Below are 15,288 nucleotides of genomic sequence, written 5' to 3' on the forward strand. Positions count from 1 at the left end.
TCAGCTGCCTTCAAATGGACTCCAAGACATGGTAACAACAGAGTGAGACCTTGCCCCATCCTGTGTCATCTTCGCAATTGCCAGCATGTTCAAGCCTATCATTGTGGCAATTGTGCCAATCCAGCTCACTGAGGGTCTCCCTTACCCTTGGTAGCCCTCTGCTTCACCAAATATGATGTCCTTCTCTAGTGATTGATCCTCCTGATGACATGACCAAAGCAAATGAGGTAGACAAAGTTCTGTTGTGATCCATAAGACATTCGCTGGCTAAAGTTCAGAAGTAGATCACCAGGTCTCTTCTAAATCTGTCTTAGTCTGGAAGTTCTACTGAAAACTGTCTACTATGAGTGACCCAGCTGGTATTTGAAATACTGGTGGCATAGCTTCAAGCATCATAGCAACACGAAAGCCATCCCAGTATGACAAGCTGACAGATGGGTGATGGAGATAAATGTGTAGACATAAATATATAGATAGGTATGATATGTTGTATTATAATAAGTTTATAAGATATTTATTATAAGATATAATATATATATATCTTTTCTTCTCATGAGCACCTCACCTTACAGCTTACCAAACTCTTGTCTATCTTTCATTTCCTTGGCTCCTCATAGCCTTTGGGAGGCGGCAAGCCAAGGAGACAGCTTACCTGTTTAGGGGGAAGAGCTTGGGCTTTGGGTCTTAGGGCCGTTCCTAACTGGCTGTTTTACCCTGCAAATATCACACTCCATCTCTGATTGTCAATCTTCTCAGCAATTAAATGGACCAGATCAGTGGTCCCCACCCATCAGTCAAGGGACCTATGAAATCCTGCAGCAAGGTTCTCATCAGACAGCTGCAAAATAAAAAAATAAATACAGACTATGCAGAGGGTTTTTTATAATGCTAAGCTTATTTAAGGGAAGCAGCTGTCTCTTATTCTGAGATAATGTCTTACCATTTTAAATTAAAAGGTCCTTTATTTTGTGAAATGATGATGGAGGTTAATAATGTTGGTTCTTTTTTTTTTTTTTTTTTTAATGTCCTTAACTGGCAAGTTGGCAACCCCTTGATCTGAAGGGCTTATTTAATCCCAAAGATGGGACCGCTGGTCTAGCCCTCCTTATAGCTTCCAGAGCTTCCATTTCTGGGAGGACTTTCTGAGTCAGGGAGAACTCACCAGCGTCTCCCTCTGCAGGGTCCAGCCGTCGCTACCAGGTGAATGCAGTGCACACCAGCAAGGCCTGCAACGTCATCAGCAAGTACACGGCCTTCGTACCAGTAGACATGAGTCAGAGTCAGTACCTGCCCACTGTGGTGGAGTACCCCAACTCTGGTAAGATGCACTGGTAGCCAGGGCACTTCTGAGGGCCAAGCAGCCCCCTTGGGCTGGAGGAGCTAGAAAGGAGCACAGACTCACAGGGAGGGGTGCCAGGATGAACCTGGAAACAGAAAAACCCACAGTGGCTGGTGGGCAAGAGGTACATAGGCCTCCATCCCACTGCTCTGCAAAAAGGTGTGAAACCACCCCAATCCCCTTTCCCACCAGTTGAGAATGACTTTGTTTCCAGTTGGGACATTGTGCTCATTGTAGAAAATTTCAAAATATATATTATACATAAAATAGGTAAAAATGACTGGAGCCAGCAGTCATTCAGGAACGATGACTACTACCTCCTTGATGTTGGCATGACTATCCTTCCAGACTTGTCTCTTTGGATGTCCTCATGTAGAGATATTAAAAGGCAGACAGGTCACTGTATATGAATTGGATCATACCAATATGTGCTGTATTTTATAAAATATGGGTATGGAAGATATTTTCCTACGAAAGTGAATCTGTAGCATCATTTTAATGGCTGCAGCATATTCCACTGTAGGGGATATTGTCATAATAATGGCCAGTTAGACAGTGTTCCAAAGCATTTTATAGACATTAAATAATTTAATTCTCGAAAGAGTTCTGCAAAGTAGATACTGTTATCACCCCCATTTTACAGACGGAGAAACAGGCTGAGAGGGGTGAAGTACCTTGCCCGAGGTCACACACCCAGTGAAGGGCCGAGTCAGGCTTTGAATCCTCCTGGCCTGGTTCTAGAGTCTGTGCTCTCGCCCACTGTACTATTTATCACAGCTTATTTCACCAGCCCCCTACTATTAGACGTTTAGTTTATTCCCCTTTTCATGATGATAAACCAACCGCAAAGAACACCATCGTGCTTCTCTTTGGTCCTCTCCTCGAGGCTACTTAAATCTTACGATTGCAATATCAAAGGGCATGCTCATTTAAAATTGTGATACATGTCACCAAATTGTCCCCTGCCCAAAGGCTGGTTATTCCAAAGTCCTCCCTCACCAACACCGAATATTGTTTATCTTTCTAAACTCTACCAGTCTGATGGGCGAGAAAAGAATCTCTCTTTGGGCAATTTCTTTGTTTGTGAGACTCTTTTCATATGTTTATGAGCTATTTGTACTTTTTTCTTTTCTAAATTCTATTCTCCCTGTCCTTTGTGACTTCCTTTTCTAGCAGGCCTCCTGGAAGAATCATGCCTGGGAACAGAAGGTGACCTTCGTCATTCCTCCCGTCCCCCTTTTCAGATCTGTAGTTCTGTATTGCTTTCTTAGGGCTGCCGTAAAAAAAAAAAAAAAAATTTTTTTTTTTTTAAACAAATTACTGCAGACTGGTGGCTTAAAACAATAGAAACGTATTCTCTCATAGTTCTGGAGGCTAGGAGTCAGAAATCAAGGTATCAACCAGGCCATGCTCCCTCTGAAGCCTCTAGGGGAGGAGACCCTTCTCTGTATCCTTTGGCTTCTGGTGGCCCCAGGTGCTCCTTGTCTTGTGGCAGCATTCATCCCATCTCTGCTTCCATCTTCATATAGCCATCTCCCTCTTCTTATAAGAGTACCAGTCATATTGAATTAAGGCTCACCCTCCTGCAGTGTGACCTCATGTTAACCAATGATATCGGCAAAGATGCTGTTTCCAAATAAGGTCGCCATCACAGGTACCAAGGTTTAGAACCTGCACATATTTTGGGAGGAGTATACAAATCAACCCATAATAAAATAGTTAACGACCCATTCCCCTCTCTCCCACCCTCAATTGCTCTCCTTTCAGGCTCAGGCCAGCAGCTCTCTAGCCCGGACTGTTGCCCCACAGAGCATTCTCGTTGTCTGTCCCTTCCACCCATATCTGACATCACTGTTAGCACCTGTAGCCACAGCCTAGGAGGTTCAAGGACCTGGCCCATATCTTAACCCAAGCACTCTCTAAAGTGTGTTCCAGGGAATTAGAACCCTTGTCCTATTCCCTATTAATAGTCGTTCAGCACAAAAACAGGAAATACATTTAGGAAACACTGGACTAAATAAAATTCAAAAGCTTCCTTTACTTGTGGGACTTCTCAGAGCCTTTAGTGCACTGATACACACTGAAGCTCAGAGAATGGACTACAGCATACAGCTTCTCCAAAACTGATTTCCCAACAGAACTCTGTTTTTTAAGAAACAGTTTATAAAACTAGTCTTCTCCAAGAGTAGCGTTCCCCAAAACGTGCTTCGGGTGCTGTAGGTTTATCTCCCTTCCATCTGCCCTCCGTTGGTGATGTCCTGGGACTTCAGGGGCTTGCCCTGTCGGGTAAGGGTCTTGAACCTAGGTCTCTGAGGCAGCAAACTGGGACAGAAGGAGAATAGGGTGCTCCTGGGAAACTCAGCCTTTTAACTAACTAGAAAATACTGCTGCTTTCTAAACACTATCTCAGCAATAGTATCTACCAGGCCAGGTAGGTATTATTATCCCCATTTTCCAGATGAAGAAACTTAGAGATATTAATCATCCCACCTAGATAGTAAGAGATGGAGCTGGGGCTCAAACCCAGGTCTCTCTGATTCTACCTCAAGGCCTTACTTTGTACACTGCCTCCCTGTCTTTGGATAATTAAGAGATTAAAGCCAGAATCATTCCTGTCAGTCTTGGGGGAGAGACAAAGGACCAACACATTTGTATCCATCTGATCCCTTCTCCTTGTCCTCTGTGAAGGTGCTGCATTACGGATGGCCAGCTCACGGACCCTGACCCGACAGCTGAGGGGCACCTCTGCCAGCTTCGCACGGTCCCAGACCATGCTCGGGGAAGAATCAGCACCAGGAGATGGCAAATTTCAAAACCTAAGTATGAACCACGTTGGTTGTGTTCAGAAGCCTGGGCCCCTGAGGTTACTCTGAGCCCCTGAGTAGGGCCAGGCCTCCCAGGCTCTCTGAGGTCTGAGATCTAGAGGGGCTTGGCATGGCCCAAATGAGCCAGCATTAATACAACCTTGCCAAGAGCGCCAGGAGCCAGAGAGGAGCACCTTCCCTGCCCACTTGGTCACACCATCTGTCTTAGTTACCTAGGGCTGCCATAACAAAAACCACAAGTGGGTGGCTTTAAAGAATAGGAATTTATTCTCTTACAGTCTGGAGATTAGGAATCCAATTCAGGGCATCGTGGGCAGAACTATGCTCTCTCTCCCTCTCCCTGTTAGCTCTAGGGGAAAATTCTTGTCTCACAGTTTCTGTAGCCCTGGGCATTTCTTAGCGTTGCTTGTCTGGTAGATAGAGCCTCACATGATCTCTTCCCCTGCGTCTCTCTGTGCCTGTTTTCTCTTCTTATAAGACTCCACTCGGAAGGGATTAGGTTTAGGACCTCCTCTACTCCACTATGACCTCATTAACATAACAAATGAAAACCCTATTTCCAGACAGGGTCACATTCACAGGCACAGGTGTTAAGACTTCCACATATCTTTTTGGGGAACACAGTTCAATTTATAACACCGTACCCCCACCTCTCTCTTTTCAAGATCCACCAACTCCAGTGGCTGTTCTCTGACACCAACTTCTGAGTCCTCCCAGGCCCCAAAAGCCAGGGAACCTAATAAAAAAAAAAAAAACCTAATAAGCAGGGGAAAAAGCAAGGAGGCAGTCCCATCTCTTTGGGTACCACCATCTGGTTCTTTCAAGATTCCCAATAGCTTGCTTTCAGTCTTCACTGGATTTCATTGTGCCTACAACTTGCATCCTTGAAGATCCATGATTTGATCTTTTTGTGACCTAGGGCCACTGGCCTTGCACTAATTTTCAGAATGTCTTTAACCCTTTGTGTCCTGAATGTGTGTGTCTTTCTGTCTCTCTGAAGACAGCCTAACTGCTGCACCAGTCCTAACCTCTTCCTTGGTGCCACCTCTGGTGTGCATGAGAGGGACATCAGAGATCCCGCCTGGCCACAAGCCCAGCCACCCCGATCATAAGATTGTTTTCCCCAAGGGATTAGAAAGTGCTGAAAACATTGGTAGGTTAAAAAGGACCACTATATTTTCATATGTGAGGAGGTAGAGCCTCAGGGGAGCTCTTCAGAATTAAGGAGTTCTGCTAACTCCCTGGTCCCTCAGAGCCTCCAAGACCAGGGGGAACCTTCTCTACTCTTGAGCCAAACCGAGCTTCCAGTCTCATGTGGCCCTGGATACCCAGCAATGAACACTGCTTCATCTTGGCCCTCACAGAGCTTATGGTCCCATGGGAACGACAGTCGGATGAACATATTTGTGTACGAAACTTTTCCCATAATTTAAATTATTCCTTTAGAGTAGATCCTTGGAATAGTAATTGTAAAAATGATCACCTTGATTAAGTTTTGAACAAAGTATGTGCGATTATTATTTTCATTTGATAGATGGGGAAACTGAGGCTCAGAGCCTCCTGACCAGTCAGTTCCATGTTCTAGTACCTCCTCTCCCTGGGGAGCTGGCGTGCTTGAGCTTCACTCCTCAGGGAGGCACACGCCAATGACAAGTGCTCACCTCTTTCACCCTGACGCCCACCCAGGCTCCTGACCTGCTTCTGCTTCTCTGCTGTGTCTGTAGCTCAAGGCCTTGATTCCACCTTACGTTTATTGGGTACTTACAATGCCCAGTAAATGCCAATCGCACATACTTTATTCAAAACTTAATCAAGGTGATCATTTTTACAATTACTATTCCAAGGATCTACTCTAAAGGAATAATTTAAATTATGGAAAAAGTTTCATGCACAAATTATGTTCATCTGACTGTCGTCCCCATGGGACCATAAGCTCTGTGAGGGCCAAGATGAAGCTGTGTTCATTGCTGGGTACCCAGGGCCACATGAGACTGAAAGTTAAACTCTACCTGTGTGTTATCTCATTTAATTCTTAACAACAACAACTCAGTGGGATAGTTACAATTACCCCCAATTTACAACAGAAGCTTATAAAAGAAATAATTTTTCCCAGAGCTACACAGCTAGTCAATGGAGGAATCAGCATTTGAACCCAGGTGTGCCTGACTCTTCCAGTTGAGCAGTGGTGATGTCTCTGGAAGATGAAGAGCCATCAAACCAGGGAGAGAAACCTTGATCTTGCTCCCCTACCCTGCCCCCAGGAACTGTGACTTGGGACTATCTCTCTCCAAGGGGGGATGGGAGGTGAGAAAGGAGGGCTGGGAGGGGTGAGGCCTCACTGGCTTCCTCTGTTGTAGACCTGGAGGAGAGCCCCACCATGCCCACCTGCGAGACTGTATGCCCCAGCTGTGAGAAACACGTGGCTTCTGAAGGTGAGTGGGCAGCCAGGGCCATGTCTCTTCTTGAGCAAGATGGTTCTAGTGATTGAGCCTTGGGTTGGGACAGTGCCTTAGCACCAATTGAAGTCCTCAGAACTTCATTTATTCCCCAGAATACCCCTGGAAGAGGTAAATAGGACTATCTCCAATTTAAAAATGAGGAAACTGAGGCTCAGAGAGGTGAAATGACCTGTCCAAGGTCACACAGCAAGTCAGTGACAGAGTCAGGTCTGGAATCAGGCCTCCTAATTCCCAGCTGAGGGAATAGTCTACCACCCGACTCTGCCCAGAATCCTACAGCAGCATCCCAGGGAGGTCAACTTAATGTCCCCATTTTGGGGTGAAGAAAGTTGACATAAAGCTGTCACGGCCCCTACAGGTAACCTTCCAGAAGATGCCAAGGGCCTACCCGCCAAGTAGACTTGTAGGCCAGTTTCTTACACATTCTTCCCTCCCCCATACCAACTAGGTGAGAAGCAGCCCAGCAGTCTAATGGTTAGCTCTGACCCCTAGGGATATAGGGACATAGACAAGTCCCTGCCCCTCTCTGGGCCTCTATATTTCCCCAGCCAGGCAACGAGCAGTTGGACAGGGTCATCTGTCAGGGCTCAACCCTGTCCTTCTATGACTCTCCAGATCCCCTGCACAGTGTGACCACCAACACCCTTTCTTCTGTGAAGGCCCCTGAGACTCTTTTTGGATCCAGGTAACTGGGATTTCCCATAAGGGTACGCTGAATACCACTCATTTCCCTTGGGGCTCTCCCTGACTTGGAAGGCCAAAGGCAGGCCCAGCCTTACATTTAGACACAATAACCAACAGGGTGTATCTGAAGGGTGCTAAGAAGGCCCCCCTACCCAGAGACACCATCGTCTCCCAGGTATCATACTACCTAAAACTCCCAGTTGTAGTCCATCTCCCCCACTTCCGTGGTCTCTTTTCAAATGCGAATTCCCAGGGAGGGCAGGCATGGGGCTCTTCTGAATGCTGGGCTGGACAAAATACAATATCAAAAAAAAAAAGTCATAAATGGTTGCATATGATTAGTGTAATTGATATCACTAAAGTGCACACATTAAAAATGTTAAATTAGCAAATGTTGCGTTACATATATATTTTACAACAATTTAAAAAAGAGAGAGAGAGAGTTATAAAAAGAACACTAGCCTGGCTCCTAGCCCAGGCTGCTGCTAGCTCACTGGGCAACTTTGGGCAAACACTTCTCTCTCGCTCCAGGCCTCAGTTTCCCCAGCTGTCAAATGAGGAGGTTGGAGGAGGCCGTCTGTCAGATCCTTTCTGGCCCTGACTTTCAGAGGCTGCTGGGTGGGCACTAGTGGTGGGATGACCAGGGACACCCCTGGAGTGGCTGTGATCACTCTTCCCGGCTCCCCCCGCACAGACTGAATCTGAACAAGTCCAGACTGCTGACTCGAGCGGCCAGGGGCTTCCTAGGCAAGCCACTGAGCAAAACTCCAGAGTCAACTTCAGGGAGCCAGAACCTTGACTACGTGCCACTGGTGAGTGCCCCAGACCCCAGACTTCAGCCCCCACATGCAGCAGTGGGGCCTTCCTGGAGCCCCCAACCCACCCCTCTCTCCTCCAAAGGGAAGAAGACCTCAGTCTTAGACCTTAAGTTCTCTGAGATCTGGAACTTCTTAGACCTTTCCACCCAAGTAGCCAGCAGGGCAGAGAGCATTTGCGGGGGGCTCTTTTTTTTTTTCCCTACCCCCAGGGGTCTAGGGGTGTTGCTAGAAGCCAGTGCCAGCATCACAAAAATTCTTTGCCATCTGCTATCTTTGCTCTAAAAATTCACAGGAATTTTGCATTCTATTCCACCATCTATGTGTCTGTTTTTCAATATATAAAAATAAGCCTTGAAATGACTCACAAGCCAGTAAAATTAACACCCCAGGGACATGCACCATGTATAGCACGTGTCTCTGCAGATGCCCCATTCCACTGTGGCAGGGTGAGAAGCCAGGTCTGGAGTGAGCTTCTCTCAACTGGGGAGCAGGGGAGCCCTGCTCTGCCACATCTGGGACCCCAGTGGGGCTTGGACCCAGAGGTATTTGGAGGAGGGACATGGTTTGAGCTTCTCTGCTCTGCACTGTCCCTGCACACACAGTGTATGGATAAATTTTCAAGTATCTAGAGCAACAGAGCATGACACATTCATCCACTCCACAAGTATTTATTGTGTCAGGCACAGTGCCAGACCCTGGGGAGACCACCTTGAACTTGATACAGTCCCTGCCCTCATGGTGCCAATTGTCTAGTGGGGACACAGACAAGGAACCGGGCCATTATTATCCTTGGGAGCTGTCATAGGAGAGGCCAGTTTAGTGAGGGAGAGTCGGAGGGTAGATCTCTAAGCCAGGCTTGAGGTGGCGGAGGAATCAAGCATGACTTCTTGAAGGAGGTAATGGTTAAGCCAAGACCCAAAGGATAAGAAGTTACAGCTGAAGGTCCAGAGAGGAGAGACAGAGAGCTTGGTTGGCTGGAGAATGGAGTTTGAGGGGGTGAGTGACAAGGACAAACCAGGGCTAGATCATTGTAGGGCTTTGTAAACCATATTTTAGACTTATTTTAAGAGACAAATCAAGCTATCGAACCAATTTAAGTCAAAGACCAATGCCTTACAAAATCCCTCTGGATGCAGGAAAGGTGCGTTGGGCAGAGGGAGGAAATTAGAGGCCAGGATAGCAGGAGGAAGCCAGTGGTGGGTTCCAGAGCTCTTTAGAAAGTAGACCTGATAGGAACTGACTGGCGTGGGGGCAGGAAGAGGGGGTGTGCTGCCCAGAGTCTGCTGGACAGCCCTGGATAGTCCCTTGGCCAAGCTGGGTCCATCCAGGTTAAGAGGCGGGTTTGGAGTGAAGATGCTGAGTTGGGCTTGGAAAGTGAAGTGCCCGTGGGGTGCAGGATGAAGACGCTCGGGTGGTGTTTAGTCAGGAATCCCTCAGATCCCTGGGGATGGGGACAGAATGTGGATCCAGACTTTTACATGATCTGGGGCTCCAAGGGCAAAAACTTTGAGGCCCACTGAGGGGCTCCCCCACACACAGGTATCCCTGCAGCTGGCCTCTGGAGCCTTTCTGCTCAACCAAGCCTTCTGTGAAGCCACACACATCCCCATGGAGAAGCTCAAGTGGACTTCGCCCTTCACCTGCCACCGAGTGTCTCTCACTGCCCGCCAGGCCAAGTCAGAGATGCCAAGTCCCCAGCTGTACACCAGGCCCTCCCTTCAGCACCCTTCCTGTAACAGCTTCTCCCTGGAGCCCCTGGCCAAGGGCAAGTGGGGCTTGGAGCCAAGGGCCATGGTGGAGCACGTGGGAAAGCTGTGGGCCACGGTGGTAGCGCTGGCCTGGCTGGAGCACAGCTCAGCTGCCTACTTCATTGAATGGGAGCTGGTGGCTGCCAAGGCCAGCTCCTGGCTGGAGCAGCAGGAGGTGCCTGAGGGCCGCACACAGGGCACGCTAAAGGCTGCTGCCCGCCAGCTGTTTGTGCTCCTGCGGCACTGGGATGAGAACCTCGAGTTCGACATGCTCTGCTATAACCCAAATTATGTGTAGTGGGGGCAAAGGAGAGGCCAGGCTGGAGGGGTGGGAGGGTGCCATTTCGACCTGGTGGGGGAAACTTTTGAAGTTGTAGCCAATATACTGGTTGCTAGAAAGAGCCCTGGACTGTTAGTCAGGCAGCCTGAGTTGAATCTCAACTTTGCCACCACCCAAGTGTACAAATTTAGGCCAGTCTCTGCCCCCCGCCTAGGCCTCAGTTTCCCCATCTGTAAAATAAGAGATTGAGGTGAGGGAGTTGGACTAGATCACTAGGTGGTTCAAAGGTTCCTTACTGTTGAGACATTCAGGATTTTTATGTTTCTGATGTCCTGGGGTTTACTGCAACTCTCGGGTAGGGAGAGAGAATACAAGCTAAGCCTAAATGCTCTCTGGAGGTGGACCAGGTGGGCATGGAGTAGAAACAGCAATGTCCCCCTCAGAAAAGGTGAGATGAGAGAACACAGTGACTGCAAGTAACCAGACCAACAAGCTTGCCTCTAGGTCCAGAGAGGCTACCACTGTCTGTTGTATTGTGGGATAGGCACTTGTCTCCATGGTGACAGTACAGGACCCCTAAATCCCACTTACAAACTAATCAGAGAACATCCTTCCAACACTTTACAAAGAAGTCACCTAGAGGGTTTTTTTTTTTTTTTTTTGCAGAGAACTCCCCTTAGTGCATTTTAGTTTGTGGTTTGCAGATTCTTTGCAACTTCTTAGCTAAGAAGAAGGGGTGGGCAGGACAAGGGGAGATGCCCTGCAAGCTGAGGTGTAGATTTAAGCTGGAGCCTGTGGGAAAAAAAAAGTCCAAAAAGACTAGACATGGTCACAGAAGTCAGTGAAGAAACTAGATAAGAAGATTTTTAATAATTTGCACACTTTCAGGAATTGAGTAAATTAAACTCTATCCACTTGTGCTGAGGGGCTAGAGAGGCACCTCGGTGTGAATTGCATTCTGGGATAGTGTAAGCCATCTCTGGCTACGACATATTGAGATACAGTAGGGCTGCCTTTGCAACAGAGAACACTCTTGGGTGCGATGCATTTTGGGATGGCAGCTTCTGCTGGGAGGTATGATTTGCTAGGTGAAATGAACGAATCTTGAAGCTTCAAAGCAGGGAGCCTGGGTATGTGCCAGCCTCAGATTCCCCTCCTGTCTGGTGTCAAACTACCCAGTCCCCTCTGTCCCGCCCAGGATCTGAACCTCACCAGAGAAGCCCACCTGCTTGGGACCCCAGGCTAAATCCAGACACCCCATACACTCCCCTCCCCAAGGCCTTAGCCTCCCCTCACCAAATTGCTGTCCCAGAATAGGTCTGTTCAGGGTCCAGGCCCTGGTGGGAAGCCCTCACAAAGTTTCCTCTTCAAGGAGACGAGTCCCAGCCTCATGAAGATTCTGGAAAAGCTCCAATCTTCTGCAGGGGCCAGGGAGGAGGTGGGCTCCAGCAGAATACTCGGGTATGAAAGGAGAAGCAGCAGCGTCCACAGGATGTGGTGCCCTCCCGGACCCCTCCCCACCACCCAGCCCTCTCTCCGCCCTCATGCAATGCTGCAAAATCTCCCAGGAGCGGCTCCCACTGCACAACAAGCACTTCTGAGGCTTTCACAAACCCCTGGTGATCCCTCCCAAAGGGACAGGGAAGGGGCTGAAGACTTAAGATAAAATCCCTTCTGCTGCCCCCCTGGCTCTACTTTAGACTTGTCCTTTTGGGAGGATCTCTGCCTGGTAATTACTGACACCGATGGCCATCAGGGCCCCAGATGGGGCAGGGTGCCAGTCTGGAATACTGACTCAAAGTCAGTGGCAGGGTGTAGGATAAGGGCTCTGGTCTCCCTTGCTTGAGGCCCCAAGTTCAGGTGTGAGGAGAGCCTTGCCATCTCCCTGGATGATGCTCCCCCTCCAGTAACCCTTCTGTATTCAGCAGTCAGCAGCCCAGCTCCAGGGTAAGAACAGAGGGGGCTGCACCCGCTTCTTGGCCCACCATTGGTGAAAAAGTCATCAGGAACACCTGAATTCAGAGGTCAGCCCTGGCAGGAGTTTGGGTGAGCCACTTGCCCTCTCGGGGTGCCCTGAAGCTGAGGGCCTTCCTCCTGCCCTGACATTCTGTGATTCTCTGCCTTGGAGATATTCCCTGTCAATGAAAATGGATTTGCTCTATTTTTCTGTGTGATCTTGAACGAGTTGCTTCTGCTCTCTGGGCCTCTCTCATCCTCTATCAGGACCCGTTTGGACTGGGCTCCCCAGCTCCCCCATAAACCTCTATTCTGGGTCTCCAGGCCTCAGTGTAGACAATGACTGGGGCTCAAGGCAACTCAGCACCTGCCCGGTATGTGGAACTAGCAAGAACAGCTGGGCTGATGCTGCAGGATGCCTGGAAGGAGTAACAGAGAAAGCCAACCAAGCAAGGGGCAAACCACCCCTCTTCTCCGGGAAAACTGCTCAGACTCTGCCCCTGTGCAGCCCTGGAGCTCTGCAACAAGCAAATTGCTGATCACTGCACTCCTGGCTCCGCTGCCCAGCACCCTAAATCCACATGGATTTCAAACAATCCAAAGGCTATAGGAGAATATCTGGACAAGGATATTGTTTAGTGGTTAAAAGCTACGGCTGTTAACCAAAAGGTTGGCAGTTCGAATCAACCAGGCGCTCCTTGGAAACCTTACGGGGCAGTTCTTCTCTAGCCTATAGGATCACTATGAGTCGGAATCAACTCAACGGCGATGGGTTTGGTTTGTTTTTTGGTTCGGTGGTATTGAGATGAAACCCCACTTTGGGAACCTGCTACCAGGATTGCTGAGCAGAGGACCTAAGGGACTAAAGGGACTAGCTTTAAGGAAAAGATAAGAACTGTAGGTAATTAGCACATGTATTGACGCTAAAGTGGTCTCAAAGGCTCTCGAGTAGGGGAAACATGGCCCCCGCAATCAGGTTTAATTTGGATTAATCTGGTTTACTTTGTTAAACCAGTCCTTGCTTTCTAGATCACGCAAAATGGTGTTTATGCCCTGTATTGTCTCAAGAATTGGGAGTTCCTAAATGGTGCCTTGGTGGTGCAGTGGTTGACAGCTCAGGCTGCTAACCAAAAAAAGGTCAGCAGTTCGAATTCACCAGCTGCTCCTTGGAAACCCTATGGGGCAGTTCTACTCTGTCACGTAAGGTTGCTGTGAGTCAGAATTGACTCGACAGCAACAGGTATTTTAGGTGGTATAAAAGGAACCCTGGCAGCACAACAGTTAAGCCTTCAACTGCTAACCAAGAGATTGGCAGTTTGAACCCACCCAACAGCTCCACAGGAGAAAGACCTGGCAATCTGCTTCCATTAAAATTATAGCCCAAAAAACAAACAAAAAAAAATTATAGCCTAGAAAACCCTATGGGGCTGTTCTACACTGTCACATGTGGTCCTTGAGTCAAAAATTGACTTGACTGCACTAACAACAACAGGTGGTGTAAACAGTTAGGTGCTTGGCTACTAACCAAATGGTTGGTGGTTTGCATCCACCTCAGAAGAAAGGCCTGGCAATCTACTTCTGAAAGACCCCAGCCATTGAAAACCCTATGGAGCAGTTCTACTCTGAAACACATGGGTTCACCACACGTCAGAATTGACTCCAGGGCAACTGGCTTTGTTTTTGTTTTTCGGCCTGAAGAATTAGAAGAGTACAAATACAGCCTCCAGTGGGGTGACTCAGCACATAGCTCTCCCCAGCTTACTCGCTAGGGGAAATGCTGGACTCAGTCTCCCTGAGGGTCCTCTCAGCATTGACATCCAAAAAGTCTTTTTTGAGTGCCTACTGTATGTCAGGCTCTGTGGCAGGTGCTGGTGTACTGTAGCGGACATACCAGGTGCTCTCCTTGTCCTTTAGAAGCTTGGTGAGATGCATTAAGGGAGGTTCAGCTCCATAAACCATTTCCACCCTCCCCCACCTTCAGGGTGGATTTGCCTGGACTGATCAGACCCAACCTTGTGGTCCTGCGATCTGTGGATGTGGCCTCAGATTAGCGCCACCATTCACACTAAGGGTCGAGCCCCTGGGCTTTCAGACAAGCATTTATGGTTTGGGTGAAGCTGCCCACAACAGAACATGGTACTGCTCAGCCTGAATGGAGGCGGCATTGGACAGTGGCAAGAGCTCCTGCTACAGGCCTCCTTGTCACAGGTGGAGCAGGGGAGAGCCTGCAGCAAAGTGCCGCGAAAGTCCAACTTCCTGCCATCCACAGATGCAGAGCCTTCTCTCTCAGGCCACTTACCTGAGGCCAACTCCAGATACTAGGAAAACTGGGGCCCACACTTAGGCAGATTCAAGCCGGATTTGTAAATAAACAGCATCAGTTCCCAGCCTGTTTCTGCGGCCCGCCCCCTACCTGTGGGCCGCATGAATGGCAGACATTGCCCTCCATCGACCTAAACTTGACACTTGCTGTGACTGATAAATAGAGGAACTGTTTCCCAGACCATCTCCTGGTGGGTTCTAACCTGCTCTTCAGACGTTTGAGAAAGCACGGGCTCCTCCTCCTCCCTTCCAGCTGCTTCACCTGCAACAGCTGTCAGAAAAGGGTTCTGGAAGTTTCATCTAAAGCCTGACCTGCCTCCTGTGGGTCCCTGACCTTATTTGGGAGCAAATTTTCCTCCTCTCTTTGCTACTGTTCCCCTTTTCTCTCCCTTGGCAGGGTCTCCCAACAAAGGGGAGTAGGAAAGGTGTCTCCCGCATCAGTGTGCAGCGTACTCAGTGATGGGCCACCCCATTCACCTGCCTGAGACCCTAGCACCTGCCTCTTCCTATCTGTGTATTGGAATGTCTCTGAGTGCCCTCCAGACACAAATACATTCCACATCCTTAGTGCCCTGGGAAAGGAAAGGGAAGGGCATTGCTACCCCAGGAATGGGGCACAAGTTCATTGCCATGGCACTTGGGAGGTTATACTTTTTCACCAGGGACTAGAGAAGCCAGCATGGACACATTTCTTCAGCTGTACATAGCCCGCTCTGCAGTGCCAGTGTAAAAATAACCAGGGCAGGGGCGTGTGCGGCATTTTGCAGCTGGATAATCTGATCCACAGAGATCTGTCCTGAGGTCAGAAGCTTGGCGGCTCCTGGCCAAGCCCACAGCCCTTTACTCTGGCGCTCCCT

General features: G+C 48.7%; 1 protein-coding gene across 1 annotated transcript in view; it reads left to right on the forward strand.

Annotated features, from left to right (window-relative positions):
* The window catches only part of VWA5B1 (von Willebrand factor A domain containing 5B1), a 51,483-nt gene extending 41,312 nt beyond the window's left edge, over positions 1–10,171 (forward strand). Inside the window, exons 16-21 of the mRNA XM_049875516.1 lie at positions 1,181–1,318; positions 4,028–4,159; positions 6,522–6,596; positions 7,239–7,308; positions 8,002–8,119; positions 9,665–10,171. Coding sequence (XP_049731473.1) covers positions 1,181–1,318; positions 4,028–4,159; positions 6,522–6,596; positions 7,239–7,308; positions 8,002–8,119; positions 9,665–10,171 — 1,040 coding nt within the window. The remainder of the gene's footprint in view (positions 1–1,180; positions 1,319–4,027; positions 4,160–6,521; positions 6,597–7,238; positions 7,309–8,001; positions 8,120–9,664) is intronic.
* Positions 10,172–15,288: the final 5,117 nt, after the last annotated feature.

This window comes from Elephas maximus, chromosome 3 (genome assembly GCF_024166365.1).
Source record: "Elephas maximus indicus isolate mEleMax1 chromosome 3, mEleMax1 primary haplotype, whole genome shotgun sequence".
Classification (NCBI taxonomy): domain Eukaryota; kingdom Metazoa; phylum Chordata; class Mammalia; order Proboscidea; family Elephantidae; genus Elephas; species Elephas maximus.